Source organism: Mobula hypostoma, chromosome 2 (genome assembly GCF_963921235.1).
Source record: "Mobula hypostoma chromosome 2, sMobHyp1.1, whole genome shotgun sequence".
In the NCBI taxonomy this organism is placed as follows: domain Eukaryota; kingdom Metazoa; phylum Chordata; class Chondrichthyes; order Myliobatiformes; family Myliobatidae; genus Mobula; species Mobula hypostoma.
In genome coordinates, this window is record NC_086098.1 from 193,297,483 (window position 1) to 193,324,030 (window position 26,548).

The 26,548-nt window shown below is 39.0% G+C and overlaps 1 protein-coding gene across 2 annotated transcripts in view; it reads right to left on the reverse strand.

Annotated features, from left to right (window-relative positions):
* LOC134342771 (tyrosine-protein kinase HCK-like) overlaps nucleotides 1–26,548 on the reverse strand; it is a 148,795-nt gene that overhangs the window by 81,864 nt on the left and 40,383 nt on the right. For both annotated transcript variants that reach the window (XM_063041329.1, XM_063041328.1), the window contains exons 2-3: nucleotides 12,691–12,808; nucleotides 6,154–6,196 (exon numbers count right to left, since the gene is read on the reverse strand). In XM_063041329.1, the coding sequence (XP_062897399.1) occupies nucleotides 6,154–6,196; nucleotides 12,691–12,804 (157 nt within the window). In that variant the 5' untranslated portion in view covers nucleotides 12,805–12,808. The remainder of the gene's footprint in view (nucleotides 1–6,153; nucleotides 6,197–12,690; nucleotides 12,809–26,548) is intronic.

Genomic DNA, 26,548 nt, shown 5'->3' on the forward strand with positions numbered 1-26,548 from the left:
ATCAACAAAATGAGTTTTTCAGGAGGGATTAAGCCAAGTTTGAAGGGCAAGCAACATCAAACACTCCCTAGCAGAGAATCCAGGAAATTTTTGAGCTCCAAGCTATTTAAGCTCCAAGCTAACCTTTCAGGAAATAAATGTTAAAACTAATTCAGAAAATAGTGTCATTACAAAATTTATCATTCTTTATAAAATGCTCCATTCACAATTTTATTAAGTTTCATTAAATAGGACACCTCAAAGGTCAAGGTTAAACTGTATCATCTGTAAAGTGTCAAGAGTTCCTCAGTTTTACTTTTATCAAGCGAGCATGATGCTTACCTGCTTTTCCCTAGTTTAAAAATCCAATTTTCTCTGATACCCTAGTCTGAATAATTTTAATCCACCATTCTTGTTTTCTTATAAAAGACAATAGAGCAATGAGACTGAGTAGTTATTGAAAGCTGTTTTAATAACCAGCATTTCAATGGATTTTACTAGTTAGTAGCAGAACATTAGAAAGAACTGAATAATTAAGAGGATTTCAAACCAGCTCTTCAAGATGTCAACAGAGCTTTTATCCCAGTACCACTTTCCAGCTCAATTCACTTAAAATCCAGAAATTTATTGACCTCTGTTCTCAATTATCTTAATGACTGAGGCTCCAGTGTCCGAGGATAAAGGATTTCTAAAGATTCACTCTCTTCATGTGATCAAATTTCTTCTACTTTCAGTCCCAAATAGCTATCCCTTACTCTGAGAATGTGATCACTGGATTTAGAATATCGCAGAAGCTCTGATCAACTCTTTAGTTATCAAAACAAAACATTTTAACTATTTAACCTTGCTGAATTGTAAGAAATTGTATTAGGTAGGTTACTATGAAGAAGGGTATACTTATTAGATAGTAAGAGACTTTAAAAATCCAGAGGATTTTATGATAGCCCATTGAATTTAAGTAACTTTCTACAGATGTGTATGAGATTTAGAAGCAAAAGGACTTGAGAGTTAGAAGTAGGATCAGTCCTTAGATGCTCTCAAATCTTCTCTACAATTCAGTAGCATCGTGGCTAATCCTGAGCCTTGTTCACTTTCATGCTCAATCTTCAACGTTTCTGTTTCTCTTCAATATTAAATCCCATAAGTTTTCACCTTGAATATGCTCAATAAATGAGCTTTCACAGCCCTTGAGAAAAATTCTTTTCATTTCAGTGCTAAGTGACAGATTCTTTTTCATGACTATGACTTCTAGTTCAAGCCTCTTCAGCTAAGAGGAAACATCTTCCCTCTCAGTCACCCTCAGAACCTTGCACATCTCAATGAGATTGCTTCTCATTTTTCTACAATATGTATCGGAGTGTCATACAAAATATTCTTGGTGGGCCTATATTTGTAGTACAGAAAATCCTAATAATTGCTTTTATTTGTACTCAATGACTGTAGTTTAAAAAAAGGATATAAATTCATCCATGATCTCATTTGTTGAATGAGTGATATTGAAACACTTCTGAAATTCTGTTTTTTTGATAGTGAGTTCAATGCTTTTACTTTTCTATGCTGTATGTGATGAAGGATTAATTTCTCTTGTGGAAACACATCTGAAACACTGAAATCTTCATGAATTTGTAACTTATGCAAAATATAACATGAAAAGATGGAACCTGTGAGATCCCAGGGTGCTTTGCTGGTTCAGAAGAGAGGCTTACAAGTTAGTGTGTATATTTTATCAAAGTGTGTGTTTTAAACCATAAGATCCTAAGACACAGGAGCAGAACTAGGCCATTTGGCCCATCAGGTCTGCTTCTGGTCTGCCATTCAATCATGGTTGATCCCTCTTCCCCCTCCTCAGCCCCACTCTGCGACCTTCTCCCTGTAACCTTTGATGCCTTGTCTAATCAAGAACCTATCAAGCTTTGGCTTAAGTATATCCAATTACCTGGCCTTCACAGCTGTTTGTGGCAATACATTCCACAAATTCACCACCTTCTTACTAAAGAAATTTCTCTGCATCTCTGTTTTAACTAGACACTCCTCTATCCTCAGGCCGTGTCTTCTTGTCCATCATGGGAAACACCCTTTCCACATTTACTTTGTCTTGGCCTTCAAAATTTGAAAGGTTCAATGAGATCCCCCCTCATCCTTTTAAATTCCAGTGTGCACAGACCCAGAGATATCAAATGTTCCTCGTATGATAACCCCTTCATTCCTGGAATCATCCTTATGAAGCTCCTCTGAACCCTCTCCAATGTGAGCACATCTTTTCTCAGATGAGGAGTCCAAAACTGTTCACAATACTCAAGGCAAGGCCTCTCCATTGCCTTATAAAACCTCAGCATCAGATCCCTGCTCTTGTATTCCAGACCTCTTAAAATGAATGCTAACATTGCAGTTTCCTTCCTCACCACAAACTCTACCTGCAATTTAACCTTTAGGGCATCCTGCACAAGCACTTTAAAGACCCTTGGTATCTCAGATTGTTGGATTTTCTCCCCATTTAGAAAATAGTGTGCACATTTATTTCTACTACCGAAGTTCATGACCAAGCATTTTCCAACATTGTACTTCATTTGTCACTTTCTTGACCATTCTGCAAATTTGTTTAAGTATTTTTGCAGCCTACCTGTTTCCTCAACAATACCTATTCCTCCACCAATCTTCATATCATTTGCAAACTTACAACAAAGTCATCTATTCCATCATCTAAATCACTGATAATGCATAAAAAGAAACAGTTCCGAAACCGATCACTGAGCAACACCACTAATCACTGGCAGTCAACCAGAAAAGGATCCTTTCATTTCCACTTGCTGCCTCCTACCAATCAGCTAACACTCTAACCACGTTAGTAACTTTCCTGTAATACTTGGTAAGCAGCCTCATGTGTGGCACCTTGTCACTGCATCCCCTTTATCTAACCTACTTGCATCTCTTAAAAAAAATTCTAACAGGTTCGTCAGGCAAGATTTTCCCTTAAGGAAACCATTCTGACTTTATCCTATTTTTCCTTTGTTACCAAGTACTCCAAGTCATCCTTAATAATTGGCTCCAACATTTTCCCAACCACAGAGGCCAGGCTAACCAGTCTATAATTTCCTTTCTGCTGCCTTCTTTTTTTAAACAGTGGAATGACATTTGCAATTTTCCAGTCCTTCGGCACCATGCCAGAGTCCAATAATTTTTGAAAGATCATTACTAATGCCTCCCCAGTCTCTAGCGCTATCTCTTTCAGAACCCTAGGGTGCAGTTCATCTGGTCCGGGTAACTTATTTAACCTTAGGTCTTTCAGCTTTTTGAGCACCTTCTCCCTTGTAATAGTAATTGCACTCACTTCTCTTCCCTCGCATCCTTCACCGTCAGGCACACTGCTAGTGTCTTCCACAGTGAAGACCGATACAAAATACTCATTAAATTCATCTGCCATCTCCTTATCCCCATTATATATATTGTTTGCTTGCTTGCCTTCATATTTCATCTTTTCCCTCCTAATGATTCTTCTAAATTCTGTCTGTAGGTTTTCAAGAGCTTCTCAATCCTCTATCTTCCCACTAATTTTTGCTTTGTTGTATGCCCTCTCTTTTGCTTTTACATTAGCTTTGACTTCCCTTATCAGCCACGGTTGTACTATTTTGCATTTGAGTGTTTCTTCATTTTTGGAATACACCTATCCTGCACCTTCCTCACCTTTCCCAGAAACTCACGCCATTGCTGCTATGTTGTCATTCCTGCCAGAATCTCCTTCCGATTTTCTTTGACCAACTCCTCTCTCATGCTACAGTAATTTCCTTTATTCTACTGAAATATTACTATGTCAGACATTACTTTCTCCCTATACAATTTAAAATTTAACTCAATCATATTGTGATCACTGCCTCCTAATGTGCTCCCTAATCACCTCCTGTTCATTACATAACACCCAATCCAGTATAGCTGATCCCCTAGTACGCTCAGTGACAAACTACTTGAAAAAGCCATCTTATAGGCATTCAAAACACTCACTCTCTTGAGATCCATTACCAACCAGATTTTCCCAATCGACCTGAATGTTGAAATGTCCCATGACTATCATAACATTGCCCTTTTGACACGCCTTTTCTATTTCCTGTTGTAATCTGTGATCAACATCCCAGCTACTGTTGGGCGGCCTTTATGTAACTGCCATCAGGGTTTTTTTTTCACCCTTGCAGTTTCTTAACTCATCCCACAATGATTCAATATCTTTATGGCGGGGGGTTGTGTTTATGGCAGGAACGTTTTGACAACAGAGAAAAATAGGACACAGCCTGAAGACAAATGGACTGCTTGAAGAACAGACGTCAGGAACCAGAGATGGATGCAGATAATGGAGGAATGTTATGGAATGGAACAACAAAATTAATGTTCTTTGTAAAACGTACAAAGGTAAAAAGTGGTTTGCTTCAGCTATAAGATTGAAGATATTCTCCAATAATAACATGTGGAGGTAGCTTCCCATGCAAGTAAATAAAAAAAGTGTCTATAATTTGATCTACTCTGAATTTGTTGTAGTTTATTGCTGCACATTGGAAAACCTAGCTGAACGATACACACCACTATCAGCAGACTACTTGAAGTAGAAGTGTTCATTTATATACTTGTAGTAGTGTTGTTCTCACTGAAACCATGGCTAAAAAAAGATTTTTTATAAGCCTTTTAAAATAGTTGCATTGTGTTAAGCAAAAATTCATAGCACCATTCTCAAGTTTGTCATCAAAAAGAAGTGCATGATTTGAAAGAGTAATAAAAGTAATATTGATATTTATTAACACTTGGCATTGTGCAGTCCCATCGTCACTTAAATAGTACAGTAAATAATTAATACAGAATTGTGAGAATAAACTGGGAGGATGATACCAAGCTTGGAGATGCAGTGAGAACAACAATCTTCATGTAGTTACAGATAGGCCAGTGGAACGAGCAGACAGGTGGCAGATGAAGTTTTATGCTAACTAAGGTGGTGTTACCTACTGGCAGGAAGCATAAGCAAAGTTGATATAAATTGGAGGGTTCTAAAAAGTTACAAGAACAGAAAGATCTGGGGTATATGTGCATAGTGCATTGAAAACAACAGAGTAAGTTAAATAAAACAGTAGGGATCCTGAACTTCATAAACATTTAGAGTACAAGAGCAGAGAAATCTCCAATAAACCTTTATAAAATACTCGTTTAGTCAGCACCAAGTATTGTGTACCATTCTGGGCACCTTACTAGGAGATGTGCAAATGCTATGAAGGAGAGTGAAATAGAGATTTATCAAAATGATTGGATAAATGGATGAGGGACTTCAGTTGTGTGCAATGACTGGTGATGCTATGGCTGTTCACCTTGGAATGGAAGAGGATGCAAAGGGATCTGAAGGGGTAAATAAAATCCTGAAGGGTGTAAACAGAGCAGATACAGAGGAACTGTTCTCATTGGTGAAAAGGTTAGAATCAGGAAATGGGAAAAGACAAAAATAATTGAGAGAATTTCTTTATCTTTAAAAAAAACACAGCAGGTGGTTAGAGACTGAAATACGTATCCAAGATTTGTATTGAAGGAGGTTTAATTACTCAATTCAGAAGGATAAGTATCTGAAAGAAAAAAAATTGTAAGGCAAAGGTGTAATGCAGTGAAATAATAATTGGTGGATATGTAAACTTCCCAGCTAATTCTTTCCTTAAGTCCTCTGAAAAACATTTTTCAAAGAATTTTTCCCACATCTATGAATGGGTAATAATCCAGTTTGGCTGCAGCAATTATTTTCATTGGAAAATTAATGCTTCTAAAAGTAAACAGCTCTTTCAATTCACCAATTTGGAAACGCATTTAAAACCTTTATTAATCGTACTGAAAAGCTTCTCTATATTTTGCAATATTTTATATAACACATACAATAATTAACTATGTCAAATCTAATCCAGCAGCAATATACAGTAGCACAATAAGTTTGTATTTAAAAATAGTTAAGTAAATATGACATCTCACCAATAATTTATTTACTTTATTGACTATTGAGAGGTCTTTGAATCCAAGCTGTCAACATTCGATATCACAATAATCACTTGACCAAAGATCACAACACTAGCGACATTATTAAAGCTACTTAGAGTTTCCAATGACAGAAGGAAAAATAGGATAATATACAGATATGACCATGAAGTAGGATTTTGTACATACCTTCTGAAGGAGAATCATACTTAGATGGAGAGTTATTTCTGTTCTAAAGAAAAAGAAAATGGTACCCCATATGAACACAACATTGCTCAAGTACAGAAATTCATTGGCCTGATATATTTTCACATTTTATCTACACATGTTCATGACCAATTTGCAGTATGATTCTATATATGAAGATATAATTACCATAGAGATTCTACAATTAACGAAGAGTAAATAAATACTCCCAGAGGTCAGACGACAACAATAACAATTCAACCCTCTGGAAAAAGGGATATGCTACCCATGGATTGCTGGCTGTGACAAAAATATTTGTACTGCCCGAACTCTAAAAAAAAAGTCTATTCCTCATAAGGAACTTTGAAAGGGAATGCTCTCTCTTACAATTGTAGAAAAAAAAAAGTGGAAGTTAAAGATTTTTTTTTCTTCTTGTTGGTCTCTCTTTCAAACATCAATGGCAAATCTGGGAAAACTATGGATAAGCAATGCGGAGCAGGTCAGATGGAAATATCTGAAAAGGATTATGAAGTTGGTACTGGATTTCTAATGAAGGTAGGATGGCCAAAGCTGGTACTTGTCTGGAACATCTGGACAGCATCTGAATAGTTAAGGTGAATATAATTCAGGTATACTGTAGCTCTGAAAAGATTTTCCTGTTTGTTCCTGACTTATGTCAAATAATGAGTGAAAAGACATACGATTTGTCCCCCTCAGGCAACAGCAGTGCACATTCGGCCCAAGACCTGAACTACACTCAGTGGCCACTTTATTAGGTACAGGAATGGAATTCTGTAAGTTCTTTTCCTGCTGTAGCCCACCAATTCAAGGTTCAGAGATTCTCTTCTCCACACCGCTGTTGTAACTCAAGTTTATTTAAGTTCCTGTCATCGTCCTATCAGCTTGAACCAGCTTGGTCATTCTCCTCTGACCTCTCTCATGAACGAAGCATTTTCGTTTAGAAAACTGCCAGTCACTGGATTTTTTTTTGTTTCAAGCACCATTCTCTGTGAAAATCCCAGGAGATCAGCAGTTTCTGAGATACGCAAACCACCACGTCTGGCACAAACAATCATTCCACAGTCAAAGTTACTTAGATCACATTTCTTCCCCATTCTAATGTTTAGTTTGATGGACAACTGAACCTCTTGACCATGTCTGCATGCTTTTATGCATTGATTTGCTGCCATATGATTGGTTAATTAGGTATTTATTTGCATTAATGAGCAGGTGTAGAGGTGTACCTAATAAAGTGGCTACTGAGTATACATTACAGAAGTCAGGCAAGGATGGGGAGATACTTCAGTTTATATTTGTTCAATGTTGAATTAATACCCACAAAAAGCATATACATTACGCCCACAAAGCTAATAATTTTTTTGTTAAAACCACACAAAGCTGCTGATGACCAGAATGGTCACATGAATCAGAATCAGAGGAAACTGCTGGTGCTGGAAATCTGAAACAAAATCCAGAGTGTGCTGGAAACATTCAGAGGTTTGATAAAAAGTCTTTGAGCTGTGTTGTTAACTCTTGTTGTCCTTCCACAGAGGCTGCTTGATTTAGTGACCTTTTCCAGCATTTTCTCTTTACGTTATACATATTAAAATAGAAAATGAACTAAGTTCTCCTCTTATAGTTTGTATTTAAATCAATCCACATTGATAGATATATAGCTACAATGGGAATATTTAAAACAATAATTAGTTTTAGTGCATCACCTGTTGAAGGTAACAGTGGTATTCATTTTAAATATTCTGGCATTTCTACTGCAGGGAGACAGAAATTGGAAGGCAATTCCAATCCAAGTTTAAGAACTTCTGAGCATTTATTATGTGTTATCATTGATGATTATTTTTAAGAATTACAAAGTAATATCTAAAGACCTAAATAACTCAATTCCCTCAGTTATGAGATTTCAATAATTCTTAGTAACTTCACAACAAGTATGTTCAACGTAGAGAAGACAACTACCAGCTAGAAGACAGAGCAACACATATTAAATGCTGGAGGAACTCAGTAGGCCAGGCAGCATCTATAGAAAAGAGTGAACAGTCGATGTTTTGGGCCGAGACATTTCACCAGGACTGGAAAGGAAGTGGAGATGTCAGAGTAAGGAGGGGGGAGGAGGGGAGGAGGGGAGGAAGAAATTCAAGGTGGCAGGTGATTGTGAAGCCGGAAGAGGGGGAAGTAGAGAGCTGGGAAGTTGACTGGTGAAAGAAATGCAGAGCTGAAGGAGGGGGGTAATCTGATTGGCGAGGATAGAAGACCATGGAAGAAAGGGAAGGCAGGGCAGCACCAGAGGAAGGTGATGGGTGGGTAAGGAGATAAAGTGAGACAGGGAATCAGGAATGGGGAATGGTGAAGGAGAGGGAGGGACCACTGTTGGAATTTTGAGAAACCAATGTTCATGCCATCAGGCTGGAGGTTAAAAGGAAAATGGGGCAACCTTTTCAAATTTGGTTCTTAACTAACCAAATCAGTGAGTTACTACAGAAGTAAGCCCGAGGGTTTGCACTTGGATGCCACACTACTAATAGATCCTTGTAGGGCAAATGGAATAAATGGCCAAATTAGTCAAGTCTGGCAGAATCACTCCAGACCTGTCTCACTCTATATTGTTACCATGTTTTCCAAAATTGCCCAAAGGGCGAAGACATTTTCCCCACTCTTGTGCCAATTAACAATTGCTTGAGCATTTAATGTAAATGAGAAACATCCAATGTCTTGCATTAAAATAGTGGTTAACAGCAAACACTAAAAATCAATAGAATACATACAACTGACTTATTGAATCAAATTTATTCCAATGTAGAAGACTGGCAAGTGATACAATGAGATATAAATCAAGAGCAGATATGGACAGAGAAGTGGCAGATGGAGTTTAATCTTCCCAAATGTAAAATGTTGCACTTTGGCAGGTCAAATGTACAGAGACAGTACACTGTTAATGGCAAGGCCCTTTAACAATGTTGATGGGCACAGGGGTCTTTGCGCTAAGACCATAGATCCATGAAAGTGGCTACACAGGCTGATAGAATGGTAAAGAAAACATATAGTATGATTGACTTTATTAGTGGAGGAATTATGATCAAGAATTGGGAAGTTTTGTTGCAGCGTTACAAAACTCTAGTTAGGTGACATTTAGACTATCGCATTCAGTTCTGGTTGCCAATTATAGGAAGGATGTGGAGGCTTTGGAGAGGGTGCAGAAGAGGTTACCAGGATGCTGCCTGGATTTGAGGGCATGTGCTATACAAACTTGGGTGGTTTTCTCTGGAGCGGTTGAGGTTGAGGTGAGATCTGAGATCTGATAAAGGCCTATAAAATGCTTAGAGGCATAGATAGAGTAGACATCCAGTATCTTTTCCTCAAGGTTGAAATGTCTAACACTAGAGGACATGCATCTAAGGTTAGAGGAGAAAAGTTCAGAGGAGAAATGTGAGGCAAGTTGTTTTTTAATATAACAGAGAGAGTGATGGGTGCTTGGAATGTATTGCCTGGAGCAGCGGTGGAGAAAAACAATAGAGATGTTCTAGAGGCTCTTAGATAGACACAAGAATGTACATGAAATAGAACGATATGGACATAGAATGGGCAGAAGGGATTAGTTTATCTGGTATTTAATTAGTTAACTTGTTTAACTAGTTTGGCACAACATTGTGCACCGAGGGGCCTATTCCTGTGCTCTACTACTCTATATTCTATGTACTTGATGCTTAAAAATGATTAAATTAAAAAGCAAAACCTGGATAATGTTATGTTTCAGATAACTATCCAAACCAAGCAATACTTGGTATATGGATAAATACAGCAGATCAAGGAAGTGGATGAGTGTTCTAGTTCATGGGATACTGGTACCAAGTTAGGACAAGAGAGCATCTTATTATGGTATTTATGATGGCCTAAGGTTGAAATCCCAGTGAAAAAGACAAGGAGGTGGTTGAGAAATTGGGTACCAAGTGACTGGATGCTGGGTAATTTGCATCTGGGAGCTCGACATTGAAACAAATGAGCTCAATGCAAATGAAGCATGCCGAAGGCATGCAAAGTGCACATACTGTATCGACACCAACAGGGGACATACTTTTCTTCTGTTATACAATGGTCAAAAGCATGCATACTTTTTTTCCTAGCACTTCAGGAGGCTGAAAAATAACTGCTTTGTATATTCTAATGCGATATAAATAATTCGTCGTTAGCAATCAATTTGCAGCACCTCAGCAAAAAAGTGGCAATATTAGAATCCGTAATTAGAATGAACGGGTGGATTTAATAGATTCAGAATCAATTGTTTATCACACATACATTGAAACATACAGTGAGCTGCATCATTTCTGTTATTGAGGATGTGCTCTGGGCAGCTTGCAAGTGTCGCCACACATTTTGGTGTCAACATAGCATGCTCACAATGTAAAGTAACAACAACAGCAATAAAACAGTGACAGAAAAAACAGGCCTCTTTCCTTCCCTCCCATCAATCTCACACTAGAAGAAATCCTTTTAAATCTGTAGAGAGTTGGGTCAAAGGGTCATTTTATTATCAAAATATAGAGCCCTGAAATTCTTCAATTCTCTGGGTAGCCATGAAACCAAGAAAAGAAAGGCAGCATGGTCATCAACCTCCAAATTACACCTCCTCACAAGAAAAATGAATAAAAATGGATCAAGCACATCAACCACGGCCCTCCCCCATCCCTCCCCCTGCAAACCGAGCAAAACGGATCAGGCACATTGACCCTAAAATCCATGCTGCCACTCAAAGAAAAAATGGATTAAGCACATCGGCCCCCAAATCTCTCCACTCACACAAAGACACAAGCAAATACAGATCAGGCAGTGTGGTCAAGTTTAGAAGTTTATAGGACAGTAAACACATAATTGCACACAGGATACAGAGTCATAGAACACATTAGCACATAATCAGATCCTTCAGTCCATCTAGTCTGTGCAAAATTAGTAATGTTCCTAGTCCATTGCCATGCACCTGGACCAAAGCCCTACATATCCCTCCCATCCACGTACCTGCCAAATATTTCTTAACTGTTGAAATCGAACCCAAATCCAATATTTCCACTGGAAGCTCATTCCACACTCTTACCACCTCTAAATGAAAAAATTCCCCCTCATGTACCCCTCAAACATTTCACATTTCACCCTTAACCCATGACCTCAAGTTCTAGTTTCACCAGATCGTGATTAGCACTTGAATATTATAGCAAGAATACATTGCGAAAAAATAAAAATGGAGTGTGAGGTTGTCCTGCTCATCGGAAAAAATTGTAGGAAAAGGAGGTGTTAATCAGAGGACACCTTTCTTTTTAAACTAGGTGACAGAAAGTTCCAACTTTAGCCAACAAAAGAGCCCAATCACACGCAAAGTTTCACTCACCCATCACTCAGAATTACTAATATGTATTGGTTCTCAGTCTCTCTAATGATTTTCTAACTAAATCCTTAATATTCCCTCATCATTTCCTTCCTTGTCTCCCTGCTCTCTACCACTCATTCTTAAGACTTCAATTCTGGCCCCTTGACATTGTCCTCTTGCCAAGATACAACTTCAACAGGTCTTTCATGAACTGGCATCTCTCTTCTCTTCTTTTTGCCTTTGATCACACTATTTCACTGGTTTTCACTTTTGCCCAGCTGGCTCCCTTAATATACAGACTCAGAATGTTTTTCCACATTAAAGTATAACATATAAATGTAGTTTTTTTTGTGGAGGAAGCTTTAAGAATTACTAATCTCCACACACTTACTTCCTATCAAGAGGAAATGGATGTTGAAAGTGGAAACTAGGATGACTCTGTCCTGATTCAATAGCATCAAGACAATTTCCATCACTATCAATAGACACTTCCGGCAGTGTGTACTATCTACAAGGTGCACCACAACAACACACCAAAGTTGCTAAGGCAGCACCTTCCAGACCCACGACCACTACCATCCAGAAGAACGAGAACAGCAGATATCTGGAAACACCACCACTTGGAAATCACCCTCCAAGACACTCAACATCCTGACTTGGAAACATATCACTGTTCCTTCATTGTCACTGGGTCAAAATCATGAAATTCCCTCCCTAACAGCACTGTGGGTGTACCTACACCTCAGGGACTGCAGTGATTCAAGAGCGCAGCTCATCACCACCTTCTCAAGGGCAACAAGGCATGGGCAATAAATGCTGGCTTAGCTGGCGACGCCCACATCCCGTAAATGAATAAATAAAAAAAGTAGAATAGCAAGTTCAGTAATCTGCTAAGAAATAAGATGCGGAACTTATGATCTCTAAGTTTGGAAATAGGAGGAAGTTACTTTTAGTGTGGCATATTAAGTGAGATGCTTTTACACTCCTGACTCTTGTCAATCCATTATGCACTCATATCGTATACAGTCCACAGAAGCTTCATTCAATATGAAACACACACACACACACACACACACACACACACCCCTTTATGGTAATGTTGTTTATTAAATCTGTTTGTGTATTTCCACTAATTGAAGAATTATATATATATTTTGATTCTTACTTACAGGAGAATTGGATGTAGGGTCTTTCACATAAAGAGCTGTTTGAGCTTTATGCACATGATCATTTAAGCTTTTTCCTTGCAAGTCCGCAGAATCTTTTGATTTGGCACAGCCCATGTTTCTGAAAATATATTTTAAGAAAAGAATATCTTATATGGAATACTCCAAACAGTGTCGCTTCATCAGTAATTGAATACCAATGTAAACCTATATCTTAGCTCTAATATTATCAAAGTAGAAATAGTAGCTGGAATATTTAAGCTGCCATAAACACAAATTGTAGAAAATGATTAACTTGAAATGGCATTGTAAAGATACTAAATTCATTCAAAGCAAATAGGAGATAAGGTACAAAAGAAAATAATTGTGCCAGATAACTTGTTGATTCACATTGCATCAGAAAAATTTAAGAAGTGCCAGATAGTGATAAGACAGACTTGAAATACCCGAATTTTGTTAGAATTCATCATGAATGTATTTCACTGTCTTAGGTTTGTCACAAAAAAACTTGAGATCTAATTTCACCACCTCTGGTGCACCTTTTGCAGTTCTGTCCAAACACAAGGAATAGAAATCTCAAGTTTGCAGCAGTTTCATTACTTGCAAAAGAAAATAATTTAGTTAGCGCAGAGTTTGGAGAATCTTGGACCCAACACACAGCCTACTTTGCCAAGAAGAATCACGATACATAAATTTCAGCCAACTAAATCAAAACAAAAGCGTGTGTGATGCACACATTATTTTTCAGAGCAGATTGGAATTATGACATGTGTGGTGATCTCAGAGCAGCATAGTATCAAGCTATTTCCCTTTTCCAATTAAGTACATTAAAAAATAGGCATTATGGCCCCAAAACAATTTTCAATCTATTTGTGACAACTTGAGATGCAGAAACCAGGATTCATTCCTGGTCGGGTCTTGATCTGTAAATACACTCAGTGGCCACTTTATTAGGTACACTTGTATGCCTGCTCATTAATGCAAATATCTAATCAGTCAATCATGTGGCAGCAACACAACGTATAAAAGCATGCAGACATAGTCAAGAGACGCAGTTGTTGTTCAGACCAAACATCAGAATGGAGAAAGAAATGTGATCTAAATAACTTTGACCATGGAACGATTATTGGTTCCAGACGGGGTTGTTTAAGAATCTCAGAAACTGCAGATCTCCTGGGATTCATGCACAATATCTCTAGAGTTTATAGAGAAAGGTAAGAAAAACAAAAGAAAAGCATCCAATGAATGGCAGTCCTGTGGGTGAAAACTTCTTGTTCAAGAGTGAAGTCAGAGGAGAGTGGCCAGTCTGGTTTAAGATGACAGGAGGGCATCAGTAACTTAAATACTGTAACCATGCATTACAACAGTGGTGTGCAGAAGAGTATCTCTGAATGCACCACAAGTTGTACCTTGAAGCAACAGAAGACCAGACTGGGCTCCACTCCGCTGTCTAATATGCAGCCACTGAGTATAAATGCCAAAGTGCAATCACAGCAGGAAGAAAAGAACAAATCAAATCATGAGTTAGAATTTCTGATTGACCACTTTCCAATTAGTTACTTTTGGAAAAACATGTGCTAGTTGCATATTAGCCTTTAGGACTCAGTCAACAATAGACAGTAAATCTGTTTCACAAAACAAGGATCAGAAGACAGCTAGGAAGAATGGATGGGAGAAAACAGAAACAAACTGGATGGACACTTTTTTTTTGAAAAAGAAGTTTGCAAATGTGCTAATTTATAGATAGTTAAATCACATTCACAGATAAATAACAACAGCAATTCTGGTTCCTAATGAAATAAACTGGGTTGCACAGTGCACCTAGGTACTGTTAGTTTGAGCCTGGTTTCTGGTGCTGGATTTTGAAGTATCCATTTTCCAATATGAGGACTTGGATTTCCCAAAGGTTTGCTGATTTTTTCCAGCATCTCAAAGATATTCTGGTTGGCATATTAATTGTTTATTGTAAATTTTCCCACATATAGGTAAGTGGTTAAAAAAAAAATCAGGAGCAACTGAAGGGTATTGCAGAGCAATAGGTGGGTGAGTGTCCCGCTTGGTGGCGCAATAATATCAGCGCCGGACTCCGGAGCGAAGGTCCCTGAGTTTGAATCCATGTCGGGTTGAGCGTCGAGCTACTAACTCGGCCTCGTAAAAACAAGAACAGCTTGCTACGGAAACACCCTTATGATGGTGCCCAAATAACTACACTGCCGAGTTAAGGGCTATTCTTCTTCAGGTGGGGGAATAGGATTGCTTTGAAAGTTTCTTCTGCACTGGGAATTATGATACATTTATGAATTTACAGTACTGTGCAAAAGCTAGAAATAACAGTTTTCAGGAGGGCCTTGTCTGAGCACCAAGTTAGAGTGCAAGATGGTGTGTCCGAGTGACGTCATATCGCAAGAATATTAAGTGCACAAGAAATTTTACTGGTACAAAATGTGAAATAGATGAGCCGATGAATAGTGTTCAGTTAGAATTTTCACCAACGCTTCTACTAACTTAGGACATATATGCATGAAGAAAATGGATATCTTACACTAAAGTGAAATTAGGCTGTGGAATACGCAAGAACTGAAATTTGAGAAGTGGTGCCTTTGGGAGAGTTGAATGGGTCAGTTGTGGAGATAAGGTGGGATAAAAGCATGATGTCATTTACACCACAATTTCTTGAGTAAATTCTAGGGAGGACAATTGCCAGTTTAGAGCAGTAGCAAGTGGTAAGTAGTAAGGCATTTGACAAGGTTCCACGCGGTAGGCTTATTCAGAAAGTTAGAAGGCATGGGATCCAGGGAAGTTTGGCCAGGTGGATTCAGAATTGGCTTGCCTGCAGAAGACAGAGGGGTCATGGTGGAGGGAGTACATTCAGATTGGAGGATTGTGACTAGTGGTGTCCCAAAAGGATCTGTTCTGGGACCTCTACTTTTTGTGATTTTTATTAATGACCTGAATCTGGGGGTAGAAGGGTGGGTTGGCAAGTTTGCAGACGACACAAAGGTTGGTGGTGTTGTATATAGTGTAGAGGATTATCGAAGATTGCAGAGAGACATTGATAGGATGCAGAGTGGGCTGAGAAGTGGCAGATGGAGTTCAACCCGCAGAAGTGTGAGGTGGTACACTTTGGAAGGACAAACTCCAAGGCAGAGTACAAAGTAAATGGCAGGATGCTTGGTAGTGTGGAGGAGCAGAGGGATCTGTGGGGGTACATGTCCACAGATCCCTGAAAGTTGCCTCAGAGGTAGATAGGGTAGTTAAGAAAGCTTATGGGGTGTTAGCTTTCATAAGTCGAGGGATAGAATTAAAGAGTCGAGATGTAATAATGCAGCTCTATAAAACTCTGGTTAGGCCACACTTGGAGTACTGTGTCCAGTTCTGGTTGCCTCACTATAGGAAGGATGTGGAAGCATTGGAGAAGGTACAGCAGATTTACCAGGATGCTGCCTGGTTTAGAGAGTATGCATTATGATCAGAGATTAAGGGAGCTAGGGCTTTACTCTTTGGAGAGAAGGAGGATGAGAGCAGACATGATAGAGGTGTACAAGATAATAAGAGGAATAGATAGAGTGGATAGCCAGCGCCTCTTCCCCAGGGAACCACTGCTCAATACAAGAGGACATGGCTTTACGGTAAGGGGTGGGAAGTTCAAGGGGGATATTAGAGGAAGGTTTTTTACTCAGAGAGTGGTTGGTGCATGGAATGCACTGCCTGAGTCAGTGGTGGAGGCAGATACACTAGTGAAGTTTAAGGGAATACTAGACATGTTATATGGAGGAATTTAAGGTGGAGGTTATATGGGAGGCAGGGTTTGAGGGTCGGCACAACATTGTGGGCCGAAGGGCCTGTAATGTGCTATACTATTCTATGTTCAAGTGGTATTTAATGCACATAGAATATCTATGAAAAAGATTCAGAGCAGGTGGAGCCACAGAAGGTGTAAAGTATCTGTTGCCTTGATCATGATGCTGAACAGCTATTACATGTTTTTATTTGGATACTGCGGATCGCAAAAGTTCTGTACTTGTTTTATGTCTTCCTTGTTTATTTTCAACCTGCAAATCGGGTTCTCCTTCTTTTTGGATATCACCATACATTGTCTTTCTACTTAGGAAGCTGGGTGACATCAGGTGGCAGGTGCGACATGGACATCAAAAGAAGAATAGGGATGGCAAAAGACACCTTTACGAGAAGGAAGAGTATACTGACCAATACTAAACTAGGCATGACAACCCGCCTCAGAGTACTGAAATGTTACATTTATCCAGTTATGTTATATGGCTCAGAGTGTTGGACAATATCTAGTAACATGAGGAAACGAATTGTAGCAGCAGAGATGTGGTTTTTGAGGAGGATGCAAAGAATATCATGGACAAAATGAATATCTAACGAGGGTGTCATAAACAGAGCAAGCACAAAAAGAGAAATAATGTATGAGATCGTGAAAAGGCAATGTAACTTCATTGGACATGTGATTAGGAAAGAGGAGTTAGAATGCACGGTAATTATGGGAAAGATTGAAGGGAAGAAAGCAATAGGAAGGTAAAGACAAATGATGATGGAGACAGCAGCCAGAGAACTGGAAATGAATACTAATGAATTGATCCACTTGACCTGAAACAGGAGTGTGTGGGCCATGGCAGTCAAAGCTCAAACTGGGCACGGCACCTGATGATGATGGTGAAGCAGATCGCTAGAAGGAAGTGCAGCATCTGGAATAGAGCTGGGTACTGGTGAGGAAAGAAAATAAGGAGTGGGCAGGGGGGGAAGCAAATGATAATGAAAGGCCTAGAGAGGGCACCTAGCCAGAGATTGATGTGGAAAGTGGAGAACAAGCACCTTGTTGGGAAGTTTGGATGGGGCTGTGATGGTCAGCCATCAGGAGGGCAAATAGCTTTCTCTTGCTTACATCTCTATGAGGTCAGGAGTCTGGACAAGAAAATCACATGGTCGATTCCTAGAAGGGTGGAATAACAATGCAAAATACTGTGTAGAGGCGGGGATAATAACTTTATTATTCACAGACTGGTTCTGCTAGAGCATGTGCGACTCATATCTGAAAACCAAAACAGAAATTTGAGGAAAATTTCAACATGTCACATCGACTTCATATAAATAGAAAAAGAGTTCATGTCAGAGGGGAGGCAAAGCCATTTTACATTACAAAGAGGGGAAAGGGAAGATAATAATGGGAACATCTATGGAAGGTGCAGGTCAAAGTTGTCATGGTAACAATTCCTCAAAAATGGCAATTGAAAGAAAAATGGCGCAGAATTAAAATAAATTCAAACGGACAGCTACAGGCACATTGGCATGGAGAAAAAGGGAGTTACCTGAAATAGTTAAATTAAAATATTAACATGCCCAGTCAGTGATGTGCTGACGTAGAGAGAGAATCAAACTGATGAGCAACTGGACATACAGGCTGAAATCCATGAAATTAAAGTGTCTTCCCCCACTCCCACTCCTTTGAATGCAGAGAAACCACACTATAAGCACAACACCAAAACAAAACTTATGCAAGTGAATCCATGCTTCACCCAGAAGGACTATTTGGGTCCCTGTCTGTTGGGAAGGGAAGAGGCAAAAAGATCGTTGAGTTAGCCATGCTTACACAGATAAAGACGAGTAGTTAGTGGTGATGAAAAGGTCACTGAGGACGAGTACCCTCGGAAGGAGACGGGAGGGAAAGATGTATATGATGATACAGTTGCCAGACTTTATGGAGAATGATCTACTGAATATGAAAACTGGTGGGATGGAAGGCAAGAACAAGGGGAGCTCCATCCTTGCTCTGGCTGGGAGGAGGGTGCGAGGGCAAAAATGCAGTAAGTGGGAACTCCTAATTAAGGAAGGTGAAAGTCACAGCTGAAGAACTAGAAAGGCATTTAAAGGCAATTAATTGGTTTATTATTGTCACATGTAGCAAAACACAGTGAAAAACTTTGTTTTGCTTGTCATCCATTACATCAGTATATCACAGTAGTCCAAGGGCAAAACAATAATGGAAGGCCAAATACCAAGTGAGAGTACAGAGAATGTGCAATGTATTCAAACAATAAGGTGCATGGTGGTTTGCTAGGTTAAGAGTCTATTACGGGTTCCATAGCTTTCTTTGTTTCATGGTTGTCTGTGGGAAGACAAATTCTCAGGGTTACATACAGCATGCATACTTTGATAATAAATATACTTTGACCTTTGAATCATTCAATGGTCATATCACAATGGGATAGAAGGTGTCCCTGAACATTCAGGCTGTTGCATCTTCTCGTGTGGAAAGCTTCATCATTTTACTTTCTAAAGTAAGTACGTACATGTTCGGCACAGCATTTAGCTAGTATGGCAGAGACAGAGAAACTAGGAGAACAGAACAGAGTCAGTATTGAAGTGCATGTAGTTGAGACAGCTGTCAGAAATCGTGAACTTGTAATGGATATTGGTTGTGAAACTTTCCCATCTGATGGAAACAGAGATATCTAGAAAGATAAAGAAAGTCTGAAATGGAGCATGTGGAACTGAGAGCAGAATGGAAAGTGGATGCAGAAGTAATAATATTTTGGGTTCCTTATAAGTGGAGGAAGCAACACCATCTTGCTATCAATGTAATGGAAAAATTGGAGGTAGTGGAGGGGAGGGGAGAAGTGGATGGCTCTTGACTAAAGCTGAAACAAAGACCCAAAGGTTTCAGCCATGTGGGTCCCCATAGCAACAACTTTAATTTAGAGAAAATAGGTGAAGATGAAGAATTGTTTAATGCAATTTAAGTTCAACCAGACAAGTGATTGTGGGTGTGAAAGGGGGAAACTTGGGTTTGTACAAGAAAAATGTGAATGGCCCAGAGTCCATCCTGGTGTGGAATAGAGGCAAGGCACAATTGGATGGTCACTGTGAAGAAGAGATAGATGGGATCTAGAGATGATAATCTTTCAAAGTGGCAGAGGACACCAGAGGTATGATGGATGTACGGTGTGTGTGAGAAGATACAGTACAAGGAGGAAAAAATATATAGCCAAGGCAGGAGAAAGGTTTCTGTATGGCATAACCAGTCTGAAACAGGACCATTCTGCTTGTAGATCCTGAGGAGGATGTAGAAGTGGGCTATGGAAAAAAATATTTCCCAAGGAAATGAGGTCAGTAATTGTTCGGGGGCAATAGCCTGATGTTCAATGATAGGGTTATGGTCCTTTGGGATTGCAGAGGTATGAGCCTGGAAGGTCAGGTCAATGAGATGGTCAACATCATGTTGGCAGTTAGTGATAACTCGATCTAAAGAATGTAAGTTGCTAGAAGGAATTTGGGGTGATGTTACTGAGATGTACAAGATCCTAAGACGGTCTGATAGGTTCAATAGAACATAGATCACAGGACATTACAGCATAGTACAGGAACTTCAGCCTAAGATATTGTGCTGACCTAAATGATATAGCTGTTACGCAAACAATATATAGTTGTTAAGATGTTTTTAGCAGTGGGATAGTCTCGAACACAGGGACATAAGATACAAAATAAGGGGCCGATAATTAAAATGGAACCAGTATCAGGTTCACTATCACTTACGTTGTGAAATTTGTTGTTTTGCAGCAGCAGTACAGCGCATTTAAGTTTAGAATTTCCTCCCCTCCCCCCCCCCCACTTTACAAAGAGTAGCGAATCTCTACCCCGGGAGTTATAAAGGATACATCAGAAATATTTCAGGTGGAAATGGAGACATTTTTAATGGATTTGGAGATTAGGGCTATGAGAATCTGACACGAGAAGAATGGAAGCCAGTGTAGATCAGCTATGATTGTACTAAATAGTGGAGCGGCTTTGAGGGGCAAAGTGGGTTATTACTACTGTTTTTTGTGCTTTTTATGCCAGTGGTTTTTGAAATCTGTAACGGGGAGGAAGATTCCACATTTTGGGTCAAGGAGTTCTGGTCAAAGGAATGGGCATGGAGGCAGAGGCAATGGATGAAGAGGCCCCATAATGGTGGACTCAGAATTCATTGAAATGAGTTGCATGGAGATAAATCTGAGGCTTTTGCTGAAGTATGACAGTTCTGAATGATAGTGAAAACACAAGGATAGAAATGAAAGGAGAACTGGGGCTTGGGGAAAATGAAGAAGGAAAAGGTTCAAGAAGAGTGTTTTGAGAATTCAAGAGCTATTTAAGCTTGTGATTTCTGAAATCAAGGAAATATGCCTCTTGCAGTGGTGGAGCATTTCATTGCTGTGACAGGGAGAGCCATGAGCAAAAGATGCAAAGATATCCTGAAAGCCACCTTGAAACAAATAAACATCATACAGAATTTTGGGTATTCCTAGATGATGACCACCAACAATTTAATATGACAACTTCAAAGCCACACATTAGGAGCACATGGGTATATAAATGGCAGGAGGAGCTCACCACCTCACAAACTATCCATAAGACATAGGAGCAGAATTAGACTATATGGCCCATTGAGTCTGCTCTGCCATTTCCTCGTGGCTGATTTATTACCCTCTTCAACCCCATTCTCCTCCCTGTAGCCTTTGATGCCCTGACTAACCAAGAACCTATCAACCTCCACTTTAAATATACCCAATGACTTGACCTTCACAGCCGCCTGGGGCAACGAATTCCATAGATTCGCCACACTCTGGCTAAAGAAATTCCTCCTCATGTTCTAGATGGACATCTTTCTATTCCGAGGCTGTGACCATCCACCCATTCCATCTCTGGAAAAGCCCACAATTCTCACCTTGCTCAGAACTCTCAAAACTGGAGTGGAAGTAAGTCATCCTTGATCCCAAAGGATTCCATAAATAAAAGTTCAAGAGCATGTACACACAGATGTATGCTTGATGCATTTTTTGCCTTTCTAATGTTGAATTTGGCGTAGTTGAAAGTTACCTAGGAGATGTTGCTACCATTTAGAAAATATGGGATAACTAAGCAATTAAACTTGAAGTTATTGCGAAAGGCAAACTGATAGCAAAGTTAAGATTTCGAAAGACCCTCAAAAGGGAAGAATACAGGCTTTCTGATTTGCTGTGACATAAATATAAGGCTCTAAAACTATAGACAAACCTGCTGTATATTTTTTCATCCATAACAATGCTGAACATTGTCTATGTGTGAGAAGACTAAGCTTTAAGAAACTTCAAGATTAGATTTAGTAGTATACAAGTGTAGCAAAAATGCTAATTATTCAATAAATCATATTTCCACATCACAATAGGATAAATATTTTGCTCAACATATGAATTGTTCCCTCTATCTAATCATGAGAGCGATTTTTGTTCTTAATTATACATGGTTGTCATTTGTCAGCTCCACTTTAATTACTTTTCCCAGGAACATGATCTATCCACTGGACACTGCTTAGAAAACAATTTATACTTTTACCAATAGAGGAAGCAGACTCACTTCACCCAAGAGATCCAATGCCAATAAAAACCGGGCCGGGGGGGGGGGGGTGAAAAGGAGAGACAGAGATAGAGACAGAGAGTTTCTGTTAACATAGTCATGTAGTAATTCTGGTTGTTTTCCCCAAACTTAAACTAATTTAACTAAATCTTTTGGCCATTTTGATTCAGATTTGGCTTGACCATAGTTGACAGAAGGAAGTGAGTGATGGGACTTGGAGGTCTGTGACTAGTGTTGACTGACTTGGATGAAAATGTGGATGAGTAAGTTAGTAAATGTGCAGATGATATAACGGTTGGTTGCACTGTAAATAACCTAGAAGATTGCTAAAGGATATAGCACCATATTGATAAAATATGGGTGGGAAAGGGCAGATGGAGTTTAAGTGAGGTGAGGCACTTTGGGAGATCAGCTGTAAAAAGACAGTACACTGTTAGAGGCAAGAGTCTTAACTTTGCTGATGTACAGGGGGACCTTGAGTTCCATGTTCATTGCTCCTTGTAAGTGTTTGCAGAAGTCGATATGATGGTAAAGAAGGCGTATGCCCTGCTTGTCTTCAGTAGTCAAGTCATTGAGTTCAAGAGTCGGGAAGTTATGTTGCAATTTTATAAAATGCTTATTAGGCACCTGGAGTATTGCATTCAATTGTCCTTGCCACATAATAGAAAAGGTATGGAGCCCTAAGGATTTTTTTAAAATGAGGCACTTTATCAAAGGCCTTCTGCAACTCCAAGTATATCACATTGCCTTTATCTTTTCTGCAGTTTCATCCAAAAACAAACCTAGGGGTTTGTCACGTGAAAATCTTTTCAAAAATCCACACTATGTTCAAAACCATTAACCACATTTGTATATCAACCCCAATACCATGAGTTTGAAGATTATTTAATGAGACACTTTAAATAAAGACCTTAATATTAGGTCTTCTGAAGGTCCAAATATATCACATTGCATGTAGCTTTTCTGCAGTTCTATCAAAACATCCCCATAGATTTGTCAAATATGAATACCTTTACAAATCCACACTGACTTTGTTTACCATTAATAAAGCACATCCTTAATAATGCATTTCTAGTATTTTCTATACAATTGATGTCAAACCAACTGGTGTATAGTTCCTTGTTTCATCTCTTCCTTTTTTAAGCTACATAGAGTTATTTAACTAGCCAAAAGTGTGGTCATCATTTTCTCTCTTGCACTTGTCCAAATATGCGACAGAGTCTAACTGATCACTTCCTCAATTTCCCTAAAATTTGATCCCATTCCGTCTAAAGTCCCCATCAATTAGTGACAAGGTCTAACTTAGGATGGATTTGCACAGGCCAAAAATACAGAATTATCAGGAAGTAAAGCTGGAACAAAGCTGTCTGAAATTTACTGCCAGCTCAAATCGAATATCAAACTAGGCAGCATCCAACTGAATGAGACAGACATGGCTCAGTATAGACACCAAAAGCAACCATTAGTGGTCACCAGCCATTCAGCAAAATGCACTGTAACCTACTCCAACAAGAATCCTATTATAATAAACTTCTCTTATTATAGTATCTGAAAATTTTTACACTTTATTATAAAACCTGTAACTTCAAAAAAATCAAATCTTTACTGTTACTGCTGAAAAAAACTTTGCCCTAAAATAATCCTGTACAGAAAAAAAAATTTGAAAATGATGGGCTTGAAGCTAGATTTTAAAAAAGTAAGTCTGTTTGATATTTCAGCTTCTAACTTAATCTTGTGACTGCTTCCAGCTTTGTTGTGTATTTTGCTTCCTTGTTTGGCATGATGATTGTCAACACAACCTGCCATTTGGATAACATGATAAAAATCACAGTTGCTAGAGGCCAGGGAATCTCTGGAACTAACACTAATGAGCAACTGATGAGGATAAAATGAGAATTATGTGCCTTAATGTTACCAGATTTTTGTGGAAACTTTCTCTGTCTCCTATATTTCAGTATTTTGTATTCATCCTTATTTCCTCTATCCTTCTTTGATTGAGATCTTCGGTTTATTGCCACCTTACTACTTTTAGAGAAACATAATCTTTTTTAGCTAAAATTTGCAATTAAAGTAGTCTTTTTCCACAATTTGTCAATCATCCTTTTAGTCCATTCCTACCTACTAATACATCTATTGCATTGAAGTAATTTTTTTTGCAATGTTTAGAGGTTTCAATTGTATATCCATTTTAGATAGTGTGCAAAAGATTCTCAATTGTAGATGTACATTCAAAATTGCTGTTAGGCTGGTTTAGAGTAGTCTATGTGCTCTGTACTGACTGAACATCCTCTTCCAATAATTACATCACATTACCCAATTCTTTAAATATTTCTTCTTTCTCGTGTGAATTATTTTAAAATGTTGCTGAACAACTTTCACCTTCTTCTTTATTTCCCTAAACAATGCACTAACCTTTGACTGAGGGAGTCAATAACCTGCTTTTGACACCAAGCACAATCATGGGGGAGAAAAAGGCAGTAGAAGTTGCCCTTCTGGTCAAAATGTGTCAGGTATGGATAGAGCAGATGAGACAATCCATCCATGGATCAGGAAGACGGTGAAGAAATGAGGTAAGTCACAAGCAGTAAAGTTGCAAAAGGTTTTTTTTAAAAGGGATGGCAAAAGAAGTCACAAGGTTGGATGGGTAGTATTAGATTTACACTACATGTAACACTAAAAAAAAAGCATATCCTTGCCTGTAATGCAAAGATCACTTAAAAGATACTGTAAAGATGTGGAAGAAGGTCTTGTGGTCAGATGAGACTAAAGTGGTACTTTCTGGTCTCAACATTAAGCAGTACGTGTGGTGTAAATCTAATACTGCGCATCACCCAGGTAACATCTGGATAAAAAAAGAGATCCTAGATAAAAACCTGCAAGCCTCTGCCAGAAAGGTTAAACTGGAGAGGAAGCTTGTCTTTCAGCAGGACAACAACCTAAAGCACTCTGACAGAGTAACTTTGGGGTGGCTTCAAATGGAGAGAATTGATGTCCTTGAGTGGCCTAGTCAGAAAGCTGACCTTAACCCAACTGAGCGTCTCTGACAATACTTCAAGATTGCTATCCACTGATGCTTCCCAACTAAGCTGGCACAGCTTGAGCAATTTTGCGAGGAGGAATGGGCAAATCTTGGTCCGTTAAATTATGCAAGGCTAATAGAGACTTATCCAAAAAGTCTACTGGCTGCAATAGCTGCGAGAGGTGGTTCAACTAAGTACTGAGCCAAAAGGCATGAATACTTCTGAACTGCTGACATTTCAGGTTTTGAATTTTTAGTTTTTCATGCTTTATAATTTTCCCATTTTTTTTTGGGTTCTACTGTGAAAAAAGAAGCACGTGATTCACAAATAAAATTTCAATATTGCTAAATTAATGATTAAATCAAAGAACTCAAACTATCAGCATCTTGAGGTAAGAATCTCCGGTCAAAGTGGCACCTCAGGTGACATCTTACAGATAGCCAATCTCTTCAATTATTTCACATTTTCTACATACTCTATTTGTTCTTTTTGTCTGGTTTGTGTTATGGAAGTTGTTGGAGCCTGTGACAAGCAGTTTGGAACTCGATTGAATGATCCAACACTCTGCTGTGTCTGGAGAGCAGCCTCACGGAGAAAAACAGCAGCAGGGACCCATAAAGAATAAAGAACACAAGATGACGTGTGGAAAACTTTGAAATGGGCCAAGGGGTCAAAGTAGTGAAGAAGATTGAAGTGTCGAGGTGATTGCGGAAGGGGTCAGCGATCGCTCAACTGAAGCCAACAGAAGACGACGGTCAGCGGCCAGGTTGGTGGCGTCCAGACCCGGTTTGGCAGTCACTCTTCATGGAAGGACTGAGTTCGTGTGGCCACTCTCCTTGTGTGCTGATGGAAAGATGTTTTCGATATCCTGAGATTTATGGGACTATTGGACTATATTGGTCACTTTCAGTTTTTCGGTGTTTTCTTTCTTGTGGCCGATTGGCAGGTGGGTAATCTGTTATTTTTTTGTGTGTCGAGGGGCTTGGGGGTTTTGCTGCTATTGGAGCTGTTCTTTTCAGGGAGTGAGGGGGTCAGGGATTGTTATTGTTGATTTTTTTTCTGTGGGCGAGGGGTGGGGGTTTTGGGGTTTGCGAATTTTGTTTCTTTTTCATCCGGGGGAGGGAGGGTTGATGTCTTTTCTTTCAACAACTCCCATGGTCTTCCTTCATGACTATCTGGTGAAGACGAATATCAGAGTTACATCGTATATGCACACTTTGAGTATAAGATGAAACTTTGAACCTTTAATTTTAGTCAGTACTTCACAGCAATGTGTAAATTCAGAAAAATTATTGACTCAAACATATCTCATTCTGATATTTGTTTCACACAAACAATTAAAAAACATACAACTGACAGATTACACTCTCTTGGACATTGGAGGCTCTATGGTAAGAGCATAAAACTATGCTGAGGAACTTGGTTGCTTTTAATTTGGCCTATTTCTAGAA